Raw genomic sequence first — 23,452 nt, 5'->3', positions numbered from 1 at the left:
AGCCTGCATTAATGTTTATTACATTACAATATAATATAACTTACATAAATAAAATACCGTTGCGCATAATCCAACTTTGTTTGTGGCCTATCAGTCGATGGAGCACTAATAATCCGTCGGGTGATCGAGTAATACCAATGCATATACTCGCCAATGCTCGTGCGAGGGAATCGCTCCTGTGCGATATGAGCTAGTCTATCATCCCAATATGCCAATCATGTAGCATTTTTGACCACCCAATCGACATTATCCCGCCCTCTCTTATTTAGATTATGTAAAGTATCATTCGTATCCACTAGAGTCGGTATATGCTGTGATATACCAAATTGTCTCATAACACGATCTGAGAATTGAAACTCCACAATCTTAAAGCAATTCAAAGGCACTACAGCTCTCCAGATTCTACTGCCATCAATACATATTACTGGTGCATCTGCCAATCTCCCTGGTGTATAAGGCATCCATTGTACCTGGTTAGGTTCTTGCTGATCCAGCTCATCTCTAGCAAATATAAGGACTTGCTTTGGATTTCTTCTATATGTACGTCGTCCACGCCAACTACAAAATGCAAAAAATAAGAATTAGCAAAATGTTAGCTACAATATTTTCCAAAATGTCAGCTACTTTATACACATATATTTTTAAAAATTACCTGGCACCAAGTGGACGGGGTGGCTCGTTTGGACCAAATATAGGTGGAGCCCCAGTATGCATTTGTGGTTGACATACATGCAACCTCTCTCACGACCATAACTGGAAAAAAAATTAGATAATATTAAAAAAAACATATGCTTTTTATTGTTATAATTAAATTTCAATAAACTAATGTTACCTGAAGTAATAGGCTACAACCACCTATCGTACGAGTAGAACTCAAACATCCTCGGCAAAGATTGCGATATAAGCATGCAAGTACTGCTCCTCCCCAACTATACGAGCTAGTCTCCTGAAGGTTAGCTTAGCTAAAAGTGGTAGAAAAATGAGTGGAATGCTATCCCCCGTAGTAGATGGGAATAGAATACTCCCGAACATGGCTAATATATAAGCCCATGCATATTGTTGCAACACCACCTCAGGAGCATCCTCTGCTGGAGGATTGTGTTCACCAAAGTTCAACACCAACCAGGATAACGACAAAGATGCACCATCCCTCTCTTCAGTATTCGCCACTCTACCAAGTAATTGCATCATCACATCATCCCACTCATATATACTGCTACCAGTGACAGCTGGTCCATTGACCCTCAATCCTAATAAAACTGCAACATTCTCTAGTATTATAGTCATCTCTCCAACACGGAAGTGAAATGTATGGGTTTCACGTCTCCATCTCTCGAGAAGTGTAGTTAGTAATCCATTATCAAGTTTTATGTTACCTATTTGGGTGATACCATAGAAACCTGCCTGGATAACATAAGGCCTAACTCGTGGATCCAATGGCCAGAACATATGCTGCCTAAATCTGATTGGTTCTCATGTATCCTGTTTAGAACATACACTTTAGGTTTAAAAGCACATAGATAGTTAAACATAAGTTTCAATGTATTTATTGTTATATACCTGTCCACGCCAAATGTCTTCCGAACGATGGTTTGACTGCATATGAAGAACAGATTGATTGTCTGGACCAGGACGAGACTCCCTAGTAATGCGGACACCGGGTACTCTAGCATGACTCGATGATCCTCCACCCCCTGTCCGCACCATCCGTCAGCTCCTTGAACCTGCATTTATAAATATGTTAAAAATATGAAGATATTTTTACATTTTTTATATTATTTATAAATATAAAATAAAACTTATTCATAAAAAAAAATTACTTTACTTTGTCCCGAATTTTTGTGAAATTTCTTGTTATGTCCTCGTTGCCCACACACGCTACACTTGTTTGTAGTGCGACCTTCCCGTGCATCCATATCAATCCTAAGCCTGGTTGACTTGGGATGACCTTCCCTTTTCCTTCGTTGTGCATCATCAACGACAACCATCAGTCCTAAATAATCAGGCCAACATGTCTCATCGGGTATCGGACTAAAAACTGGGGCACATGTGCTTTCATATGCCCCAATTGTAAAATATGGCTCCATATATATACTCCAATCGATTCTATTAGCTGAACAACACGATAGAAGATGGCTACATGGAAGGTGATAAAGAAGCCACATATTCCATGAACAATATTGTTCTTCATGTTGTTGTCCAAGACATACAACGTATGAACGATTAGAACTTTGATTGTCCTCCGCACCACGTCTTCTCGTACTCACCTGAAATGTAGGAGGATTATGGTTGAACATTCGAACTTGTTCCCGCTTAGACTTCACAGTCTCACAACTAATATGTCCAAAAACTTGTGGTGGCAAATCAATCCCTCGTAATCTAAATTGTTCTGCTTCAATCCTCCTCTTAACAAAATATTTGTTGCACCTGTAAAATGTCAGCTGAACCAGTGCTGTAATAGGCAAAAATCTCCCACCCTTCAGAACACTATTGAAGATTTCAGACATATTAGTAGTCATGTTACCGTATCTGTGGCCATCATCATATGCTTTACTCCACTTTTCTTTCTCGGCACTATTTAGGTACTCCCACGCAGCAATGTTCAAATCCTTAACACGCGACATCCAAAAGTTGAATTTTTCCTTAGATTCTTCGTTAGCCATTGTGACAACCGCTTGTTTCAAATCTTTATCTTTAAAATGGGTGTTGAAATTACTCACAAAATGTCTCGAGCAATACCTATGATAAGCAAATGGTTCTGGCCAACCATCACGCATTGCTACCAAAATACCAGCGTGTCGATCAGACAACACACAAATGCCTCTTCGATCGGTAACATAAGAACGAATGCATGCTATGAACCATCCCCAATTATCAGCACTTTCTTCGTCTACAATAGCAAAGCACAACGAGAAAAGGCCATTATCTGCATCATACCCAACCGCGATCAACAATTTACCTTTGTATTTCCCATACAAATGTGTGTCATCAATACTTATCAAAGGACGACAGGATTGAAAGCCGACTATAGAAGGCCAAAATGCCTAGAATACACGACTAAACGTAGCCCGATTGCTGACAATGTCCTTATAGTTAAAATTAACCACCGACATGGATTTGAAACTTGTATTGCTTGCAACAATCTAGGGAGGACATTGTATGAAGCTTCAAATGCCCCAAATAATTTCTTGATAACCTTTTGTTTGGCCTTCCATGCCTTCTTGTACGAAACCGGGTACTGTAACTGAGAACTAGCAAAGGCCTGAATAGCTACTATATTTATTTTCAAATTTGCTCTTACCATAGGTAGCACCTCCTTTGCGATATATTCTGAATCCAACTGTCGATGACCCTGATGCAGTGACGCATTTGTGCATGTATGCTGCCCTCTAATTACTGTTATCTTCCATACATTGAGTTTTTCCTTTTTCATAGCTCTAAGATACCAATTGCAAACAGGCTCTTTTACACATTTCAACTGTATTACATCTGAATTTGAGCGTTGCATCTTGTACTGATAGTTATTCTGAATGTGCCACATCTTCACAGCTCGAAGTAATTGTTTCTTATCTTAAATAATTCATTCACTGCCACTGTATCAAATTGATCAGTGTGGCGCATACCCCAATCTCGACAGACAGCATAATCTGACTGGCTAACATCGCCAAATTCGGGTACTTGATCAACTACATTTAAATACCTCCCCTGATCCACGGTGGTTGTCTCAATATTGACCCCTACGTTTCCATCACCCTTCTCATCATCGCTAGAATCAAACTCAATTTCCTGCTCTTCTACCAACTCCGCATCATTATTAGCAATTGCACCCTCGAACTGACTATCATCTTCATTATGACACATTTCTGGGATTAAATTTAGGTTCACGGATGGTGAGAAATGCTGATACGAACTGGAAGTTTGCATTTCGTCATTATCAGAATCATCCGCAAACTGGAAGTTTGCATTTCGATTCCAATTTGACGCCATTATATTCTGTAATTTACATGAGATTATAATAATTGTGTCATAAAACAAACAACTATTGTGTATTTTGTCCAACATTTTAAAACCTTATTATCAATTCTATATATTTTAATATGAGCATATCCATTGTAACAAAACTTCATAATCATATCCATAAACATATACAGAAATACCACATATACAAATTTGAGCAATTCTTTGCGGAATTTTTTTTTCCCTAATTATAAAGTTTATTAATATTTTAGCTATTTTGTTGTTTGAGCAATCTCTGAGAGACTAATTAATTTAATGAATGAAGAGATCTTGTGAGACCCACCAATAAACATATATCCTTAAACCATGTTGCCTAAACTGGGAAACAAAATTTATAATCAACTCTCTCTCACCTCTTGTTGATCTCACACGGGTGTGGGTGTGTACGTACACCACCTTCACGAATCGGCAGTCCGGCAGGGTGTGGTGGCTACTTCACGGATCGGAGTTGCTGCTTGAGGTCGTTGGTGGTGCTTGTCTCACTGATCGGAGGCTTGCTGCGGCTTGTGTGTGGTACGGGTGGGGAGGAGAAACGGGAGAGAAGAGGATCTGTGTGTGGCTGGGGTTGATCGTGTGTGTTGAGTGAGAAGATATTAACTAGTCACGTCGTTACTAACGGCGTGACTAGTTTTTTTTTTTTTTATAAGGGTCACGTCAACCTTGTTGGCGTGACCTTTACAAAGCAAACAGTCACGCCGACTGGTTTTTATACATTATTCACGCCATCTTTGATGGCGTGATCGTTGGAACCATACAAAGAACACGCCACTGACAGTGGCGTGTAGTGCTATTTTGACAAATAATTTCACTCGGGTGTTATATTGAGACATATTATGGGGGAGAGTGTTATTTGGGTAAAAAACTCAAAATCTGCTCGGGAATTGCCTTTCGAACTGAACTATCACAACTCTCGCTAATTGCAAAAACCAGGCCTATCTTTTAGTTCTCACACTGCATAAACAAAAAGATGTGCTTTTCATCACTATTATTAGTAGGTCTACGCGATGACCAAGATTGTCCAACTTGTACAGATTCTCCTGACTGGGTCTCAACTATTGGTAAAGCAGTCATACTTCCTTCACCTAAACTATAACTTGATTTAGCGGCTCTTTCTAAAAGACTACTGATTGGACCTCTATTTTGAGGTTCTAATGTCCTTTAATTAGGATGTTCTAGCACTTAGTTAATGTATTTGATTGCATTTTAGCTTAATTTTACACTTACAAATGTTTCCCCTTGGTTTTGTAGGAATCGGACCTTGTTCGGGCAAGTTGGAGCACTTTTTGGGCACCTTTTGCTGTGAGGTGTCGGGACACTTCCCAAGGTGTCCGACACTTACCGTCCGGACACCCACAGTACCCGTCCGGACACTTTCTTCACAAATTGAGACAGAGGCTCACAAAGTTGGAGGCATGAAGCGTCCGGACACCCGTCCGGACACCTACGGCGAATCTGCAATTTTCTGCACCGAAATTTCAAGGGCATTTGGGGTAAATCATGTATGTAACCAATGGGAAACGATTTTATAAGGGTAGTTAGGTATTTTCTATTGAAAAAGAGAAGAAAACCCTAAGATTTGGTTGGCTTCCTCATTATTCATTGACTTCTCCAACATGAAGCCACCATAGGAGTAGTGTAGATCTAGTTTCTCTCTCTAAGTTTTCTTTGTTGTTTTTGGTGCTTTCTCTTGATTTTGTATAAACTCTGATTTAGATGACAATAGATTGGATGTTTATTGCAACAATCATGAGTGGGTAGTTCTCTTCTCTAGTTTCTAATCCCGAATGGTGGATGCAAGGTTTCAATTACTCAAGGTATGCTCAAAGAATCGTAGCTTCGATTTCTCTCTTTTAATTTCGTGATAGTTGTGTGATTGGATCTATGGGAATGACATATTTGATTGTATTCTTGGATTGTCTAGTCTAGGGATTGCATCTAATGTGTTCGATTGAGAATTGTTAAACCCATTGCATGATTTCCTTAATTAATTGAGTTTTTCACTGCATAGCTATTAATTATGTGTATTGATGATGGGGTTTTGGGTTAATTTAGGAATGTGCATGGGAGAGTTATGGTTAATTGATCTTTGAGTGTGAAACTAGGGTGTTAGCCAAGCCGAGCCCCAAGGGGGAACATTAATCCATAATATTAGGTGCTTATCCCTTTGCGTTCATCGTAGATTAAGAGACCCGATGGCCTACATGTATGAATTGAAGTCTTATATCCCAATTCTCTTTGCATATGCATGATTGATAGTATCACACAATGCATTGTGTACGGTTGTGTGTGTTTGCAATGATACCTTGAGTATGAGAACCGAGTAGCCACCGGGACGGATTAGAGACTAGGTTTTTAATTAATTGTTTTAAATCAAATTCGTGTTTACTTTGATTACAAAATCGCTCATGCTACCGAGTCATTCGGCCCATTTCTTTTACTTGCTTTTATTTGATATTCATTATGTTTATTAGTGTTAGCTAGTCATTTGCATATCATTCACTTCAAATTTGCATTGCTTCCTCGTGGATCGATACCGGACTCACCGGTTTATTACTTGACGATACCATACACTTGGGGTAAGTACACACACACACTTTGGTGTCGGTCAACTACCCTAAAGCTAAGGGCATCTAAACCAATTTCTCTGGGGGAAATTAGAGGAAATGATAATATAGTAATTATATATTCAAGGAAAGATGAAGTGGAAAAAAACATTAGGAAAAAATATATTTGTATTGTGTTGGCAAAAATATGCCTAAAGATATCATTAAAATTCATCTTAGAGTCACACGCGTGATGTCATTTTTCTTCCTCCTCCTTTTTTTCTCAGTCTTCTTCTCTCTTCTTCTTCCTTCACGTCGACCACCGGAAATTAATCTTCCGGTCATCGTTTTCGACTAATGAACTACCGAAATAAAGCTTTAGGTTAACTCAATTAAAGCCCAATCATCATTGGCCATAGATTATCACTTGATTCGCCAAAAAAGCTTCTTCAAATCACGACCACCATTTGAAAAAGAGTTAGATCCGATCAATACAGCCAACTCTGATGACCATCAACACCACCAATCAACTCCATGGATCATGGCGCATCACCTTTGAGGTTTTATTGCTTTTTCGAACTCTTTTTTTTTCTTCTGAAATTGGATCTGAATCTGCAGATAATATATCTGTTTCGGATATGTTCTTATATGTTATCTGCTTTGGAACTTTAAACAGATAACATTTCATTAACGACAGATAACATTTTAACAAGACATATAACATTTAGCAAGACAGATAACATTATGACAGATATCAAATTAATCGAAACAGATAACATATCACTTGCAGTCTGTAACCATAATCAGAACAAAAAAACACAAAAAATCACCATAGAAACTATCGAAAATAATGATGTGATGACAGATCGAATGAAAACTACAAGTCCCGTGGTGAGTATGATCAAATCTAGAAATTCAAACACCGAGAATATCCAAAATCAACAAGATCGCAAGGTGAATCATTATAGAAATTCAAAATTGATGCAAGATTCATATTAGAAAATCAATTTCACGAAGAAAATTGGAAAGAAAAATATTTCCTATAGCTATAGTCGTGAAAGATGAGCTTTCGTAAGTTTGAGAAGAATTTCTATAAATTTTGTGATTAATTTTTAAATTTTAAAAAATTAAACTAAGGTTATTTTAGTCATTTAAAAAAATTAGGATAAGAGTTTGTCCTTTTTGGAATATTAGTTTAAAATACATGGACTTTATGGCATAAGACTTTTAAGAATGTCCCTATTGGAACAAAGTTCTCCCATGAAGGATTTATATTTAATTTTGGCCAATTGTCACACAGACCCCCTGTGGTTAGGGCGGTTTTGACATGCACCCCCTCATTTTGAATTCATAAGATTTGGACCCCCTGTGGTTTCATCATGTGTCATGCCAAGTCCCTCCATCCAGTTGATTGTTAAGGACTAATGGCAATCAAAACGGTGTCGTTTTGATTTTTTTTTTAATATTAAATGACAAAACGACGTCGTTTTGTACCAAAGAAAATGAAAAAAAATTTCTCGCAATAGAATTAAAACCATGTTAACATAAGAAGACAACATATCATAATCAAATATGTTCCAAAACAGAGCATCATTTTCCAGAACAGAGCATGTGCCACAAAAGATTCTGTCACCTAGGGTGCCAACATCATCAAATATAATACAAAATATTGTACCAGAAAGTGCTAATCACTATGCAAGGTAGCTAATATTGCTCTATCAAGCAATTAAAATATATTTGAATCTATTGCTTCCTGGATATTGTTGAAGATATTCTTGAAGCCTTTGGTGGATTAAAACCTGTCTTTGTAGTTGTTGTTGAAGGTCTAGGGGGCTGAAAACCTGCAATTGGAGGTCTTGTTGAAGATCTTATTGAAGACATTGGTGGAGGTGATGTTGGAGGTGTCGTTGATGCCTGTGAAGATGATTGTGATGCTTGGGTTGGTACAACAGATGTGGAAGCTCTCCTTGTTGATCTTCTCCTCACCTAAAACATGTAAGTTAACTTGTTAAGCACTATATATAGATAGGTCATACACATATTAATGAAAACAAGTTTTTTTAGTTGTCCAACTTACAGGTAGCTTGTCCACTGTAACAGGCAGCCTAGAAGTTGATGTGGATGCCGCAATTATATTGTTCCTTCTAGATGTAGTTGTAGTAGTGGTTGAAGTACTACTTCTTGTTCTTTTCCTTTGTTGTTCAGCTCTCATGTGTGTCCTGCATCCCCTAGAATTATGACCTAGTTGTTTTGCAATTGGAACATCTCAGTTTCCCACCTCTTCTAGTAACCTTATAAGCTTGTGATAGTGGTCCTTCATCAACATCTCTCATTCTTGCCTTCTTTGGCCTACCTGGTTGTTGTCTAAATACTAGTGGTTGGATAGGATCTCTTGTAGTTCTATCCCACTCTGCTGGTCCAGGAACAAGATATATCATTGGCTCATAGGCGGCCATAAAAGCTCCTCTTTTGAAGTACTCATGCACATAGTCTTCAGGGTAGTGTTGTTTGTGAAAAATTGTAGCACATGCATGTGAGCATGGAACACCAGTCAAGTCCCATTTACCACACCCACATCTTCTCATCCCAATATCAACAACCAACCTACCATCATAACAGTGATCAACTTCATAAAGTGTACCACCTGGCCACTGAACACAACAATTGTATGCATCATTTTTGGTCTTCTCTAACTTCAGCTGGATCCTTGGACAGATCTGAATTTGGCTTTCACTCATTCCATCTCTCTTAGTCTGGAACCTTTTCATTAGCTTCCTCCTAATCATCTCTATCATTGTCAAGATGGATTTGTCCCTAGCTTCCAGGATTCAGTTGTTGAATGTTTTAGCAATGTTGTTTACTATGATGTCACACTTCACATTTGGATTAAAAGCATGCTTGGACCATAGAATAGGATCATGCTGGTTTATCCAATGGAAAGCTTGGATGTCAATCTTTTTGATCTCCTCCATCCAATAACTGAATCTTCTCTGAGTTGTTGCACCAGCAGCCACAAAAAAATAATCCTTTAGTGTCTTCAAATTCCATCTCTTCTTGAAATTGGCATACAAGTGCCTCACACAAAATCTGTGATGTACACCAGGGAATTCATGCTCAAAAGTCTCAATCAACCCTGACAGTTCATATACATTCAGCCAATGAACAAAATAGTAAATATAAGTTGTTAACTACCAAAATAAAAGAAAAAGAAGTTGTTACCTTTTGTCTATCAAACATGAATATCCAACCATTATCATGTGCATTGCCAATGTCGTCCTGTAGAAGAGTTAGGAACCATGTCCAGGAGGCTCTGCACTCACTCTGAACCACAACATATGCAATTGGGTACATATTGTCGTTTGCATCCTTTCCCACTGCAGCTAATATATGCCCGCCATACTTAGTTTTTAGATGGCAACCATCTAAACAAATCAAAGGTCTGTATCCAGCCTTGAATCCCTTCTTGCAAGCTTCCAAGCACACATAAAAATTCTCAAAAATAGAGTTTGGGCACGAGACAGCCAATGTGGATCCTGAATTGCATTTCAACACAGCAGCACAATAATCCCAGAGCTGTCTATATTGTTCAACATGTGTGCCTTGTAGGATATTATAGGCAATTCTCTTAGCCCTATAACACTGTCCTTTTGAAACATCAATGTTGTGGTCTCTATGGACTTGCTTCTTAAATGCAACCACATCCCAATCAGGTGCATCCCTCAAATGGTCCAAATACTTATGTGCCAACCACTTAGCATCAACCCTAGAGCTAAAATCATGCTTACCACAGTTATGTACTGCATTAAAACTCTTGATTTGGAAGGTAGCTTTGTCTTGAGTTGGTGATGCATGAATCCTCCACCCATAATGCCTAGCACATATTGCCGTTACCCTCCATTTATCATTCTTCATGAAAATGTAATCAAAACCATGTTGGATTGAGAATTCTTTTAGTGCTTTTCTGAACAGCACATGATCAGCAAAAATTTGTCCAATCACCAATGTAATGTCTCCCTGAAGATCCACATTGGCATTGAATTGAGGAAACTTGGGCTTCTTTGGAGCTTCATCACTTGAATTCTCAGGAGTGACAAGATAGTCCGAGTCCGCATACTCAGACTCATTCTCATCACCAGTACCCACAATGAAATCTCATATCCAGTCATCATTCTCCTTCTGTTTCGTTCTGTCACCTTCACCCTCATTAACCTTATCCATAAACAAGTTAGGCCCATCCTCCTCTGAACCATCCTCAAATTCGGAAGTGTCATCATCTGCACTCTCATCCGTGAGATTTGGATCATTCTCCATCTACAGTTTTCATGAATAAATTAATAATCAAGCCAATGTGGATCAAATTAATAATCAAGCTGCTCGTGCATTGTAGTTATTGTAAAAATAAATAATTCATAAAAGAGCTACACAAGAGTTCTCAATTAGGGTTAATATATAAGCCAAGTATCTCTATCCACAAAGTAATCCCCTATAAAAGCCAAACAGGTACTTACATTGGAATAAAGATCGAGAACTCAAAGTTCATGTAATCAAAACCCAAACTGGTTACATCTAATCCAAGCATTGATAACTCATAATTCATATGCTATGATTATCACGAGACCTCACGAGAAATCACAAATTCTCGAGCACAAAGTTCTAACACAATACAAATACAAAACAACTACGCAGAAAAGTAATAGCAAGAAGGGATTGACCATTTACTAACCTCCACTGAAGAACCTTAACCAACAAGAACCACACGAGAAAAACTCAACCTGGGTAAATGAGTTTGCAAGGGAAGAGCTTGCGAGGCTTAAAGAGATTTTGGGAGACAAATTAGGTTTTACAGATAGACACCATCGCGAGAAGTCTAAGGGAGGATTTTGTTTAGTTTCAAAACGTCATCGTTTCTTTTTTTTTCTTTTTTTTCCCTTTGATACAAAACGTCGTCGTTTTGTCATTTAATATTAAAAAAAATCAAAACGACACCATTTTGATTGCCGTTAGTCCTTAACAGTCAACTGGATGGAGGAACTTGGCATGACACATAATGAAACCACAAGGGGTCCAAATCTTATGAATTCAAAATGAGGGGGTGCACGTCAAAACCGCCCTAACCACAGGGGGTCTGTGTGACAATTGGCCTTTAATTTTCCCTTTCTCTTAATCAATTCCCTAAAGATAAAATATCAATGTTATCTATTTTACAGATTCCCTCTCAGACTAACACTGCATCATATTATCTACTGTCCATATTCTCTATTCTATTAAAATAACACTTATTTCTCTCTCTTTTATCATTTTATTAATTCAAAATAAATTCATCTCTCTCAATTCTTTCTCCCCCACAACAATCTCTTCCTAAAATGGTGCCAAGTAGTGACCAAAAGACAGTAGCCAGCCAAACAATGCAATCAATATCTCTATAATCCAGCACAAGGCTTCTATTTCTGTTTGGATCTTGAGTAGGTGAAGAAAAAAATCAAGAACAAAAGTTGAGCAAACACTTGAAATCAACAACGGAAGCTCTCCTGAGGAGCAAACACTTGACTTTAGCCAATTAGCCCCAATGACCTATATACACTAAACCCATTTTTAAACATATATAGGTTCTTGGCTGAAAACATGGAGAGGACAGATTTCTCTCTGCAAAGAAGGGCGTGGAGAGGAAAGTGCCTTCATCCAAAGTGGAGGATGCAGAATGAGAAATCACAGAGGAAATTAAATAGCTTGAGGATGAAGAAAGTTCAGTTTTGTATAGGAATTTCTGTCAAACCCTAGCGTATGTATGTATGCGTACTCAATGTTTCTTAAGAGTTTGTATATATATATATAGGTTGTTTTCTGTAAAACAGTCATGAAAAGCTTTATAGAAGTCTTGAAATGGTTAGTGGATTTTCTTTGTTAGATCTTCCAAGTTAGAGTAGTTCCCTTGACTTGGAAAGAAACAATCATTGCACTAGCTGGCTACATGTCATGAAGAGCAAGTTTACTTTCCTTGGCCTTTACTTTTCTCAAACATAAAGTTACTAATAATTTTGAAACACCCACTGATACATTATTCTTTCTAGCGACTTTATTCATTTTGTGTAGTTGCTAGCGGTAAAAAAGGTGAATGCAAACAATTCTCGTGCATAAACTTCTTGTAGTTTGTGGGACAAGGATAAACATACGAAAGATTGTTTTTAGGTATTGAACATCAAGCCCACAACTTGTCCCAAGGACTTATTCCCCTCCTAACCATGAGGCAATGAGTTTATTCCTAAAAACAAAAGTAATTCAATTTAGAAAGAAACGGGAGGGGTTAAGACTATTTGCTTTCACCAACTTAAAATAGTGACATTTGGGGAGTATAATTTGGCAAATCTTGATTTATTCATCACATATTCACAAGAACAAATTTTTTAATTGCTCCACTAATTAAGACTCTAAAATTTAGTTTAAAGGTATATACAAAAAGATGTTCAATCTCATTAGAATCATAGCTATCATAATTACAATAAAAATTTTGTAAATTAGCTCGGAGAAACAATGTTATCATAATCAAATTAATAAGCTTCAAGTCTACTTGTAAATTTTTCTCAAAAAAAAGAAGTCCACTCCTAAATTATTTTAAAGGTTGGACAAAGACCAATTATTCAATTGTTTTTCAAACGAATGAAAAATATTATTATAATTTTATAAATAATGGAAAGTCGTTATATATACATGATGGTAAATTTTTTTTTAAAAGTATATAATTAAGAAACCTCATGGGATTTTAGATGAAAGTTTTCCAAAAACTTTTTAAAAATATCATACATGTGAGCTATTTATTTTAGGAAAAATTAGAGATAAGTTTCTCAATTAAATGTTGTTTCAATAAGTACAGTCAAATAAGTTTTGTTCCATAAAATTCATAAATTTTAAAATCTTATTCTATAAAGAACAAAAGTTATAAACATTTATTTTATTGACTGAAATAGCCCCATCTTCCTCATTTGATACCCAATATCGAATCGTCCTCCTTTGGTGGCTAATCCGGCCAGCCAATAGGTGGGGATGGCGTGCTTAAGTCTAGAGAATATTGTCGTGGTGGTTGCTTGATGCGGCGTTGTCTCCAACGACCGGATCAAGCTATTTTCTTCATGGGCGGCCGAGGCTTCAAGGTCAGATTCTAGTGGAACCAGCAGCTGATGGTAGCAAATAATGGTTGGGGGTTGGTCGTGGTTCTTCAAGGCTTCTATTTGGTGAGTCGGCAGCCTTGATCGATGACTGGACGACGGTAGTCCACTTGGCTTGTGGGATATGTTGATATGTTATCTATCTCGACATGTTAATATGTTATCTGTTTTACTATATCTTTTTTTATTATATTTGTTTTGACCTACTAATATATGACCTGCTGATATGTACAAGAATTTCATTTAGAAAGGACACTATAATAAAAATTGATAAATTAAACAAACAGATAATATATTAAACAAATATAATATCAACAAATTTAGTTTCAAATACATCTATTTCTCTCTCTAGATCAAAAGTTCCGCTTGAAGATCTGTTTCTGTTGCATGTGAAGGAGGAAGAAGAAGAAGAAGTGATCTCTGTCACAAGCAAAGCTTGAGAATACAAACAAAGCATAAAATCCATCAAGAAAGTTGAGAGTAATCTCAAAAAAAATGTAAACCTATTTTATTTCAAAGATTTTCTCCTTTGCTAAATACGACTACAACCCTATATATACTAAAATTACAAAACGTACTAGATATAAAATTACCAAAATAATACTAGTAACAAAATTAGAAATACTAATTTGACTATAATTCTTATTAACAACTAAAAATAAAGCTCTTAATTACACAGTAATAAAAATTCATAATAATTAAGTAAATAATACGAAAAGTGTCTTACATCAATTTGTAATCAGTTTGTAACTTCTATCTTTATTTCTAAACTTTTTTAGATCTGCCCTTATTCGAACAAATCTTTCCCATTTTTTTTATTTTTTATTTTTTGTAAATCTCCCACTATTTTATGCATATATGCACAATATTTAGTTCATTTATTAACTATCCAATAACAAAAATGTTGAAGAAAAAAAACTCATAATTTTCTTTTGGACAAGGAATTTCAAATCTCATATACTTGAACCGCCACCATTCTCTCTAGTGATCACAACAAGTTGTAGAATGTCAATATGGGTTTAGTAGAACTTGTAGTTTTTATTGGAATGACTCATCTACAGTCAACTCGGCCAATTCCTAAATGGTTAAATTGGTTGATAGATTAGTTCAAATAAAATAATTAATCTTGTAGATACAATCTGAAAATGACTGAAATATTGAATATTGGTTTGTTTAGTGAGATGCATTTATATAACTATCTATATATAAATATTTACGTCCAATAAAATTAGAAATAATAAATTGTTGAACTGGTAAACCACCACCAACAACTCGTCCAACACACTCAATGCTAATAATAATAATTTATTTTTTAAATATCACTGAGAAATATGCTTCTCATTAAAAAAAATTGATTATATCAAATAATATTGGTTAATTAGGAGCACGTGAGTATCATCCACTAATACGAATCTCACTACTTTATAATTTTAAAGGTGTTTTTTTTTCTATTGTTTGATTATATCACATAATATTGATTAATTAGGAGCACGTGAGTATATAAATCGACAACCATCCGATCAGCACACTTTGAAGTTTGAAAGACTCGCCGAACATTTGAATTGACCTTTTTGACCCTGTTGAAAATCTTCAACTCCCAAAAAAAAACCAAAAAGAAGCTTCTGCAACCTAAAACAATGGCTTCTTCCTAAATCCTTTTCAAGACTAAGACCAACAACTTGGCAAAACTTTGAAATCACTTCTTTCTCTCTCTCCCTTTCTATCTCTCTCTTACAGAGTTGATGAACAAACAGAAGAAGGTAGTTATCCATGGAGGACAAACCAAATTGTACTTGACAAAGACAACTCTACCTCCCATACCAGAAGGACCTTACCAGTTCCTTAAAGAAAAACCCATTTCACCAAATCCTTTCATGAACCAAATCTAATGTGATTTTCTCTCCCTCTATCTTTCTCTCTATTTCTATTCTATCTTGTTATATTTTCTGTCCTTGTTCTTCTCTCAGAAACTTGATTAATTCTCTATCATATGCAGACCACTCGCAGGAAAACACCTCTGTTTTCTTCAGTAACATTGGCAATGAAGCAGAAGAAGAACAACAATCTCTCAATCTTCGTTGTTGTTTTCTCAATTTTTCTGTTTGGGGTCTTCATGTACAATGAGGATGTCCAGTCCATTGCAGAGTTTCCATTCTCATGGCCTCCTAGTAATTCTCAAGAAACCCAAGAACCACCCATAAACCCAATTCAAGACTCTCTCAAGGAGGACGAAGAGGTCGAATTCCCGCCGGAGGAATGTGATCTTTTCACCGGAGAGTGGGTTTATGACAACGAAACACATCCACTCTACAGAGAAGAAGAGTGTGAGTTCTTGACAGCGCAAGTGACTTGCATGAGAAATGGAAGAAAAGACTCTCTGTATCAAAACTGGAGATGGCAACCCAGAGACTGTTCTTTACCCAAGTCAGTACTAGTACTGTATTCACAATTCAATCACTTCATTCTTTCGTTTATTCATTGATTGTTGATTGATTTTTTTTTTCTTCTGAAATTAGGTTCAAGCCAAAAATGTTGCTGGAGAAGCTAAGGAACAAGAGGCTTATGTTTGCAGGAGATTCACTGAACAGAAATCAATGGGAATCCATGATCTGTTTCGTTCAATCTGTGGTTCCTCCTGGAAGGAAGAGCTTGAACAAGACAGGATCTCTTGCTGTATTCAGGATTGAGGTACCCACCCCCTACCTAATTTATATGTTCTTGGGTCACTTTCTTTGTTTCTTAGATATCACTTTTTGTTACAATATTTAGCACAGTAATGATACGGATCCCGACAATTGGTATTCCATTTATCCGAGCTACTGAGTTATAACTTGGATCTTGTACTCCAACTCAACTATTGGGATAACTGGAGATACCAATTGCTCGGACTTTCATTAGCAATCATGATTTTATGTGTTTATTTTTTTCTGACCAAGAAAAATTGCTTGTATTAGGACTACAATGCTACAGTGGAGTTCTACTGGGCTCCATTCCTGGTGGAATCAAACTCTGATGACCCAAATATGCACAGCATCTTGAACAGAATCATAATGCCAGAATCCATCAACAAGCATGGTGTTAACTGGAAGAATGTGGACTATTTGATCTTCAACACATATATTTGGTGGATGAACACTTTCTCCATGAAAGTCCTGTAAGCTATTATTACTACACTCACATCTTAATACTAAGATAGATCAACGTTTGTTTGTAGTTACTGATGATTAATTGGATTCATTATCATTGATTGAACAGACGAGGATCGTTCGATGAAGGCTCCACCGAGTACGATGAGATCCCCCGGCCAGTAGCATATCAGAGAGTTTTGAGTACATGGTCTAATTGGGTGGATCAAAATATTGATCCAAATCGCACCACTGTTTTCTTCACCAGCATGTCTCCTCTACACATCAAGTAATCACTCTCTCTCTCTCTCTCTTTCTCTAATAATCTCATTTGGTTTTGTTAAGTTGTTAATGTTTCTGTGCACTAATTGCCATTGAAGAAGCTTGGACTGGAACAACCCAGATGGGATCAAATGTGCTAAGGAGACCACACCAATTCTCAACATGTCAATGCCACTCAATGTTGGGACGGATCGCAGACTATTTGCAGTAGCATCAAATGTGACAAAATCTATGAAAGTACCTGTTCATTTCATCAATATCACCACTCTTTCCGAGTATCGGAAAGATGCACATACTTCTGTTCATACTATCCGTCAAGGCAAAATGCTAACACCCGAGCAGCAGGCTGACCCGGCTACCTACGCTGATTGCATCCATTGGTGCCTTCCCGGGTTACCCGACACGTGGAATGAGTTCCTCTATACTCGTATTATAGCTCCTTTGTGACACTTTGGAACTTAATTTTTGTTTGTTATCTTCACCTCTTCCTTTAATTTGTCTTGTAAGTTTTTCTCTAATTTTTGTTCTTCATTTTGTACCAGTTTTTGTTTTCCTTAGCCTGAAATTCTAGGCTTTGGACAATGCTGATTTCTGTCATTTGTATAAGGAATACATGGTTAACAGAAAATAAAGTCAACGCAAAATTGTATATTTTCATAGGGCTGTTACTGGTATGGTAAATTATCCATTGGTATACCATTACCGACGAATTGGTTACCGAAAATAGCAGAAGATTGGTATACCGTTACCAATTGTTCGGTACGGTAAATTTACCGATGATTTCGGTAACGGTAAGGGTAAGCAAAGTTCAAAACCGGTAAATTTCCCGATTACCGACATATATATTAAATATATATTAATATTATTTTTAGTTTTAGTTTTATTTAATTATGACCATTAGATTGATCTAATTTAATTTAGACCATTGATTATTTTTAGGGTTATCATTTATATATCACTCGTAGCAATTTCATTAACTTTAAAGCAATGTTTGTTACATAACAAAATGCTTTGTTGGTTTACATGCTTTTCTTCTCCCTTTCTATTATGGTCTTTTATCTTTATTTATCTTGTTTCTTCTAGCTTTCCTGCCATGGAGTTTAAAACACTTCGGATACTAAAAATATTAGAAATTAATGAAATGAAAGATTTTCCGTTATAGATTGTTGGAATAATGGTATGTGAATTCTCTTTTCTTTTTTTCTCCGATTGATAGGTATTTTTTCTTATTCACATGTAGCACAATGATCATTCTCATTAATCTATCATTTTTATTATTGGTATTGTAGGCAAGATGAAAGTGTTGTAGTCTCATACAATGACTATTAAGCACAATGTTACTTGATGCATTTTTTTTCTTCTCTTTTTTAAATAGGTTTTAAGAATTGGTAAATTTACCAATTACCGACTTACCATTACCGATCGATCGGTATACCGACCATCGGTATACCGACTCTTTCGGTAACGGTAACGATAACATTTTTTGAGTTACCGAAAGAATTGGTATGGTAACGGTATTTCATGTTTGGTAACGGTAACCGTACCAATAACAGCCCTATATTTTCATCATCAGTGCCTTTCCTTAATATTTCACATTTTGAAGGGTTTGTAAAAAAAACCGACTTAGTTCGCTAATTACGTCAATTACCGAATTTAACATAAAAAAAATACAAATCAACCTCAGCAAAATTAAAAATAGGTGATAAGATTCAATTGGGTTAATTCATTCATGTTGAGAGGCTTGAATCTGCCTCACCAATTCTAATTCTTGAGTGGATAAATCGGGGAAGAACACTCGGTTTTTAAGTAAATCAAAGTCCCAATTGTCAAAACATGGGTTGAATGTAGATGTGAACAAGGAATTCCTTACAAAATTGGAGACAACAACATATAAAGAAGTCAAGAACCTTTATGGGTTCATTTTCTTGGTTAGCTTTCTCTACTCAATGGTGCTTCCATTCCATGCAGTTATTACAAATAAAGGTAAATGAAACAAGTACTGACTAAATTGCAGGACAAAAGGAACGATCGATGAACAAGTGAAATATTGAATCATATCCTCTATTGATTGATTATGTAAAGAGTCATTATCTAATGAGTACCGGAAAAACATAATGTTTTATATTCTCTCTGAACCAAGGCTGGTATAGATTTGCACAGAACTACCACAACTTGTACATCAAAACCATCCCATCTCATCACAACTATGCTTAATCCAGGGGTTTGGGCGAGGACGACCCTGAGAAAATGTGCCCTCTATAAGAAATCTTGTTACTCGATGCATCTTTGTGAATGAGAGGTTCGGAGGACCGAGTGGTCTGAGGAATGATTCCTACAGTTGTTTGCCTTTCTCTATAGGATGCCCACGTTACGGAATAAAGACCAGCGATAATCAGAATGCCTCCTAAAATGCTGTTGGCACATTAAAAACACGGTGTAAGCTTGAACAGGCTTCCAAACACTACAAATAAATCATGGAGACAATTGAATTCAAATTTGTTTTCATAAAAAGATTTTAATAAACAAAGAAGAACCATAAATAATCCGATTAAGATAAAAATAAGTGCCAAAAAATTGCTCTGCAAGGGAATTGAATAAAACCTTCCAAGATATATAGGACTTCCAAGAAACATTCTGGAGAGAAAAGCAGATGCTGCAGGCTGAAGTGGATTGTAGAGAGCAACCAAAGCAGGTCCCAAGATCTTGTTGGACCATGTTATGAGTCCATAGTTAAGGGCAGACGCTACAACTCCCTGAGAAAGCAAGGAGTATCCAGTCAAGTATTCTCGACCAATAGCAGATAAAATTTTATTGAAAAGGTTAATAGGTTATGCATGTCAGGTACATTGGCCACATAGGCACTGCACCAAAAGTGCTGATATGACTACAAGAACGAAAAGCCCCAGAAGATTGTTTAGAAAAAACCAAACTCGGGGGAAAAAAAGAAGGCGGCCAATCAGTACTACTTTCAGGCCTAAAGTCCGCAGAATAAAGGTCCATTTTCCATGCAGCCACCTCCTTACTCAATAAATCAGCTATCCACCACTCATTTACTCATCTACTTTGTAAAAAACTTACAGGCAAGACCAAACTACAAATTGAGTAAGCATGGCATTGACAAACTATAGGGACTAGATTTGCCCCTACACATTCGAGTATAATTGATGAGCCTTGCGCTGCAGTAGCACCGAACATGCTCAACTTTGATTTTAAGGTATAATAACTCATTCAGAAACTTACCGCATAGATGACTGCGAAAAGTTCTGATTGCGTCAAATTCCACTCTGTCGATTCACCGGTCATAAAGAATCCTGTTATTACCATCAACACAGCACCAAAGAAGTACGAATATGCTGTGACTGAAAGGCTGGCAGGATACTTCTTTAAAACTGGAGCCTGGAAGTTTTTTCATGACTATAAATTTTAGTACTTTGCAGATATGCACTATGAAAACTAAACTATGTAAAGTTGATAAAACAAACTGAAAGATACGTAGTCATCCAAACAATAGAAGAAAGCACAGCTGTCCATATTTCAACAAATTTCAAAATGGATTTTTCCTAAGATTCCGGAAATGGATTTACAAGCAGCATAATGCGTTGAAAAGGAGGACAACATAATGCATCCTATTAAGATTTACAAGGAACTTCAGAGGCAAGACTTCCAGCTGGGAAATGCAAACTTCTGCTGCCTTTTGGATCTGGAATGATAAAACCCCAACTAAGATGTCTTTCTTTCTTTGGCAAGTTGTTTGGAAATTTTTTTGCAGATAACCTTCAGAAAGAATTGGTCCACAATTTGGAATCTCTTCAATGGTTAACAATAGCTTGAATTATAAATTATAGCCTGGGATCACCTACTGTCTGCTTCAGTTAGAGAGCAACGATAGAATCTTCCCCAACAAGGCTTAGCACTCTCAAGTTCTGGTGCTCAAAACATCATAATAACTTCCTAGAAACTATTAGTATTGCTGTCAACTAAGCAAGACCTCTTGTTTGTCTGTCTTTCTTTCTTTCTCTATGTTGCACTCTAGTTTGTGAGTTGCACCTGCTTGGTGCCCCTTAATAGAGCATTTTTGCATTTAAGAACCAGAGTTCTAGAATGGAGGAAATAACAATTGAAGAAAACACAAGTGGCTCCTTCAATTATTATGATGAAAGCAATGTCGTTTATCCTTCAATTTTACAATGGCATAATTGATATTAGGAGCTAAAATTACAAGCTAATGCAGAACACTATTAAGGCTTCCATAGACCAGTCCAATTGAAAAGCAATTGCAGTGTCAAAGTATAAATACATTACTTGAGTGGCAATGGAGGACTACACATCAGGAAAGAAAAAGAAAATCCACGTCCCAGATTACAGCCAGGCGAATATCTAGTAAGTAATACTGGCTACTTTTGAAATGACAAAAAATCTGGTTACGTCTCACAAGTTCATACTAACAATTCAGCATTAAGAAATGGTATGCACAAGAGTTCAAACTTTCTCTATACAAACAATTGGTAAATGAAATGAATAACTTCTATCCAATGAGGAAGTGTCCTACACATTACCTGAATGGCTAGAAAAGCAGCCATGCACATGCAGTTCCCTATTAAGCATAGGACACCAACGTGCCAATGGTCAAGTCCCAACTGAAGAAAACTAGATACTAACCATCCTGCAGGCTCTGGTTGCCCCCTGGCACTTATTTCACTATGTGCTACAAAATCTGTCTCTTTATAACCGAACACAGATGGACCACGGAATAGTACCATCAATACAGCTCCACAAACACAGACTAGAGTACCTACTACCTTGACCTGACCTTCAGTTCGGAACAAATTCACTCTTTCTGTACTGCAAGAACAAGTTTGCATATAATATTGAACTAAAAAGGTCCATTAAATATGCATAAACTTAAGCTAAAAGACAATACAGGCACATCAACATAGACAAAACTGCAAGGTAAGGTAAATATACATCCGGTACTGGAACTCACCCCATCATAACTGCGAAGAGAAATGTAAATACTGGAATTGCCGGCTGTATTGCAGCAGCATAAGTGGGATTCGTGTAGCTAAGACCAATAAGAAACAAAAGCTGATTTCCAAATATCCTATTTGAGAGATCAAAAGTTGGATTGTATCAGTCAGAAATTGACATTGCTGTATAATTAGTTAGTACAAGAGATACTCAAATTTGTATTAGCACATAGATAGAGACTAAAGAACATTCTAAAACATACCCAGTTAAGCCAAGAAAGAAGAATGACAAGAGGAGCGGTTTAGTCACAGGCAGTCGAACCCTCCTACAATCAGTAATTGGAATTTCATGAAAAAAAAAACAATTAAAAAAAATTGAAGCTTGAATGAAAGCAGGATCTGAAGGGCCAGAGCAGAGCAAAATAGACCCATTTGGAGAATCAGATAAATATGAAATATCAGTTATTCAAATTGAGTAGAAAAAGAAGAGTAGCAAATGCAATACTTTTCACGGACATAGGCGACGGGGGCGAGGATGGCGAGGGCGAGGAGATCTCGGAAGACGCAGAAGACGATCTGGTTGACTCCAACGTTGAGGGCCACTTTGGTGATGACGTGATACCCTCCGTTGAACAGCTGCACCATTGCCATGCCAACATGCGCTCTCCATGCCTCTCTATCTACAGCAACACCACCTGCACTTGCAGATGCCGCCATCTCACCCTTCCTTCGTCTTTTACCAGAGGGGGAAAGAAACCCAACAAACATATATGCTAGAATTCCCTTGGTTGGTGTAGAACTGTCTTGGTTGGTGATTTGATTTTTGATTGATTCACAAGGAAACAGCATGTTAGTAATCAGAAGTTCAGAACTCGTCACTCTCACAACTCACAAATAACCAGAGAAAGAGAAACCTCAGCCTTGCTCAGTCGCGTATACAAGTCCAACTCTGAAAGTCCGAAGGCCCATTTCCACAAAAGCCCATAAACGAGCGGATACAGTAAGAATTAAAAACTAAAAACTCAATTTCTTTTTACAGGATTAAAATTAATTTTCTGATTATTTATTAAATTCTTAGACTAAATCATTGTTTATGTCCTTGATGTTTCCAGAATTTCTTGATTATGTCCTCCAAGTTTAAAATTTATTGATTATATCCTTGATGTTTCCAAATTGTTTCCAATTCTATCCCGATTTTGAATTTTTCGATTGTTGATAGCCAAAACGTGGCACCGGAGATGAACAATGTAATATACATGTCATATACCTTTTTAAAATAAAAATACATCTTCAATAAAACATACCCATTTAAACCTAAAAATAAACCCAATATGAATTCTTATTCCTATTTTCGAAGT

General features: G+C 36.8%; 5 protein-coding genes across 6 annotated transcripts; 1 reads left to right on the top strand and 4 right to left on the bottom strand.

Moving 5' to 3' along the window:
* Nucleotides 1-1,710: 1,710 nt before the first annotated feature.
* Nucleotides 1,711-3,541, bottom strand: LOC120014144. Its single transcript, XM_038866066.1, has 3 exons — nt 3,302-3,541; nt 1,883-3,044; nt 1,711-1,724 (listed from the first exon to the last, which is right to left on the bottom strand). Exons 1-3 carry the CDS (start codon nt 3,539-3,541, stop codon nt 1,711-1,713), a joined length of 1,416 nt encoding a protein of 471 aa, XP_038721994.1.
* A 4,762-nt stretch (nt 3,542-8,303) lies between these two features.
* On the bottom strand, nt 8,304-8,772 carry LOC120014143 (salivary glue protein Sgs-3-like). The gene is made up of 2 exons (XM_038866065.1): nt 8,638-8,772; nt 8,304-8,546 (listed from the first exon to the last, which is right to left on the bottom strand). The coding sequence occupies exons 1-2, from the start codon at nt 8,770-8,772 to the stop codon at nt 8,304-8,306; spliced, it is 378 nt and encodes a 125-aa protein (XP_038721993.1).
* A 616-nt stretch (nt 8,773-9,388) lies between these two features.
* On the bottom strand, nt 9,389-14,186 carry LOC120014142. The gene is made up of 7 exons (XM_038866064.1): nt 14,055-14,186; nt 13,545-13,729; nt 11,284-11,369; nt 11,179-11,213; nt 10,770-10,871; nt 9,809-10,685; nt 9,389-9,693 (listed from the first exon to the last, which is right to left on the bottom strand). The coding sequence occupies exons 1-7, from the start codon at nt 14,184-14,186 to the stop codon at nt 9,389-9,391; spliced, it is 1,722 nt and encodes a 573-aa protein (XP_038721992.1).
* A 1,257-nt stretch (nt 14,187-15,443) lies between these two features.
* LOC120015205 (protein ESKIMO 1-like) lies at nt 15,444-17,784 on the top strand. 2 transcript variants are annotated; one of them, XM_038867503.1, is made up of 6 exons: nt 15,444-15,610; nt 15,717-16,144; nt 16,237-16,408; nt 16,675-16,874; nt 16,976-17,134; nt 17,226-17,784. In XM_038867503.1, exons 2-6 carry the CDS (start codon nt 15,762-15,764, stop codon nt 17,572-17,574), a joined length of 1,263 nt encoding a protein of 420 aa, XP_038723431.1. In that variant the 5' UTR covers nt 15,444-15,610; nt 15,717-15,761; the 3' UTR covers nt 17,575-17,784. The 2 variants fall into 2 exon arrangements, with proteins under 2 accessions (XP_038723431.1, XP_038723430.1); XM_038867502.1 differs by having other exon boundaries at nt 15,444-16,144.
* Nucleotides 17,785-19,159: 1,375 nt separating this feature from the next.
* On the bottom strand, nt 19,160-23,024 carry LOC120015204 (WAT1-related protein At4g19185-like). Its single transcript, XM_038867501.1, has 7 exons — nt 22,600-23,024; nt 22,358-22,420; nt 22,112-22,228; nt 21,684-21,969; nt 20,368-20,523; nt 19,729-19,880; nt 19,160-19,539 (listed from the first exon to the last, which is right to left on the bottom strand). Exons 1-7 carry the CDS (start codon nt 22,941-22,943, stop codon nt 19,338-19,340), a joined length of 1,320 nt encoding a protein of 439 aa, XP_038723429.1. The 5' UTR covers nt 22,944-23,024; the 3' UTR covers nt 19,160-19,337.
* Between the last annotated feature and the right edge of the window lie 428 nt (nt 23,025-23,452).

This window comes from Tripterygium wilfordii, chromosome 14 (genome assembly GCF_013401445.1).
Source record: "Tripterygium wilfordii isolate XIE 37 chromosome 14, ASM1340144v1, whole genome shotgun sequence".
In the NCBI taxonomy this organism is placed as follows: domain Eukaryota; kingdom Viridiplantae; phylum Streptophyta; class Magnoliopsida; order Celastrales; family Celastraceae; genus Tripterygium; species Tripterygium wilfordii.
Note: the sequence above shows the minus strand (reverse complement) of the source record. Positions and strands in the feature narration are given on the sequence as shown.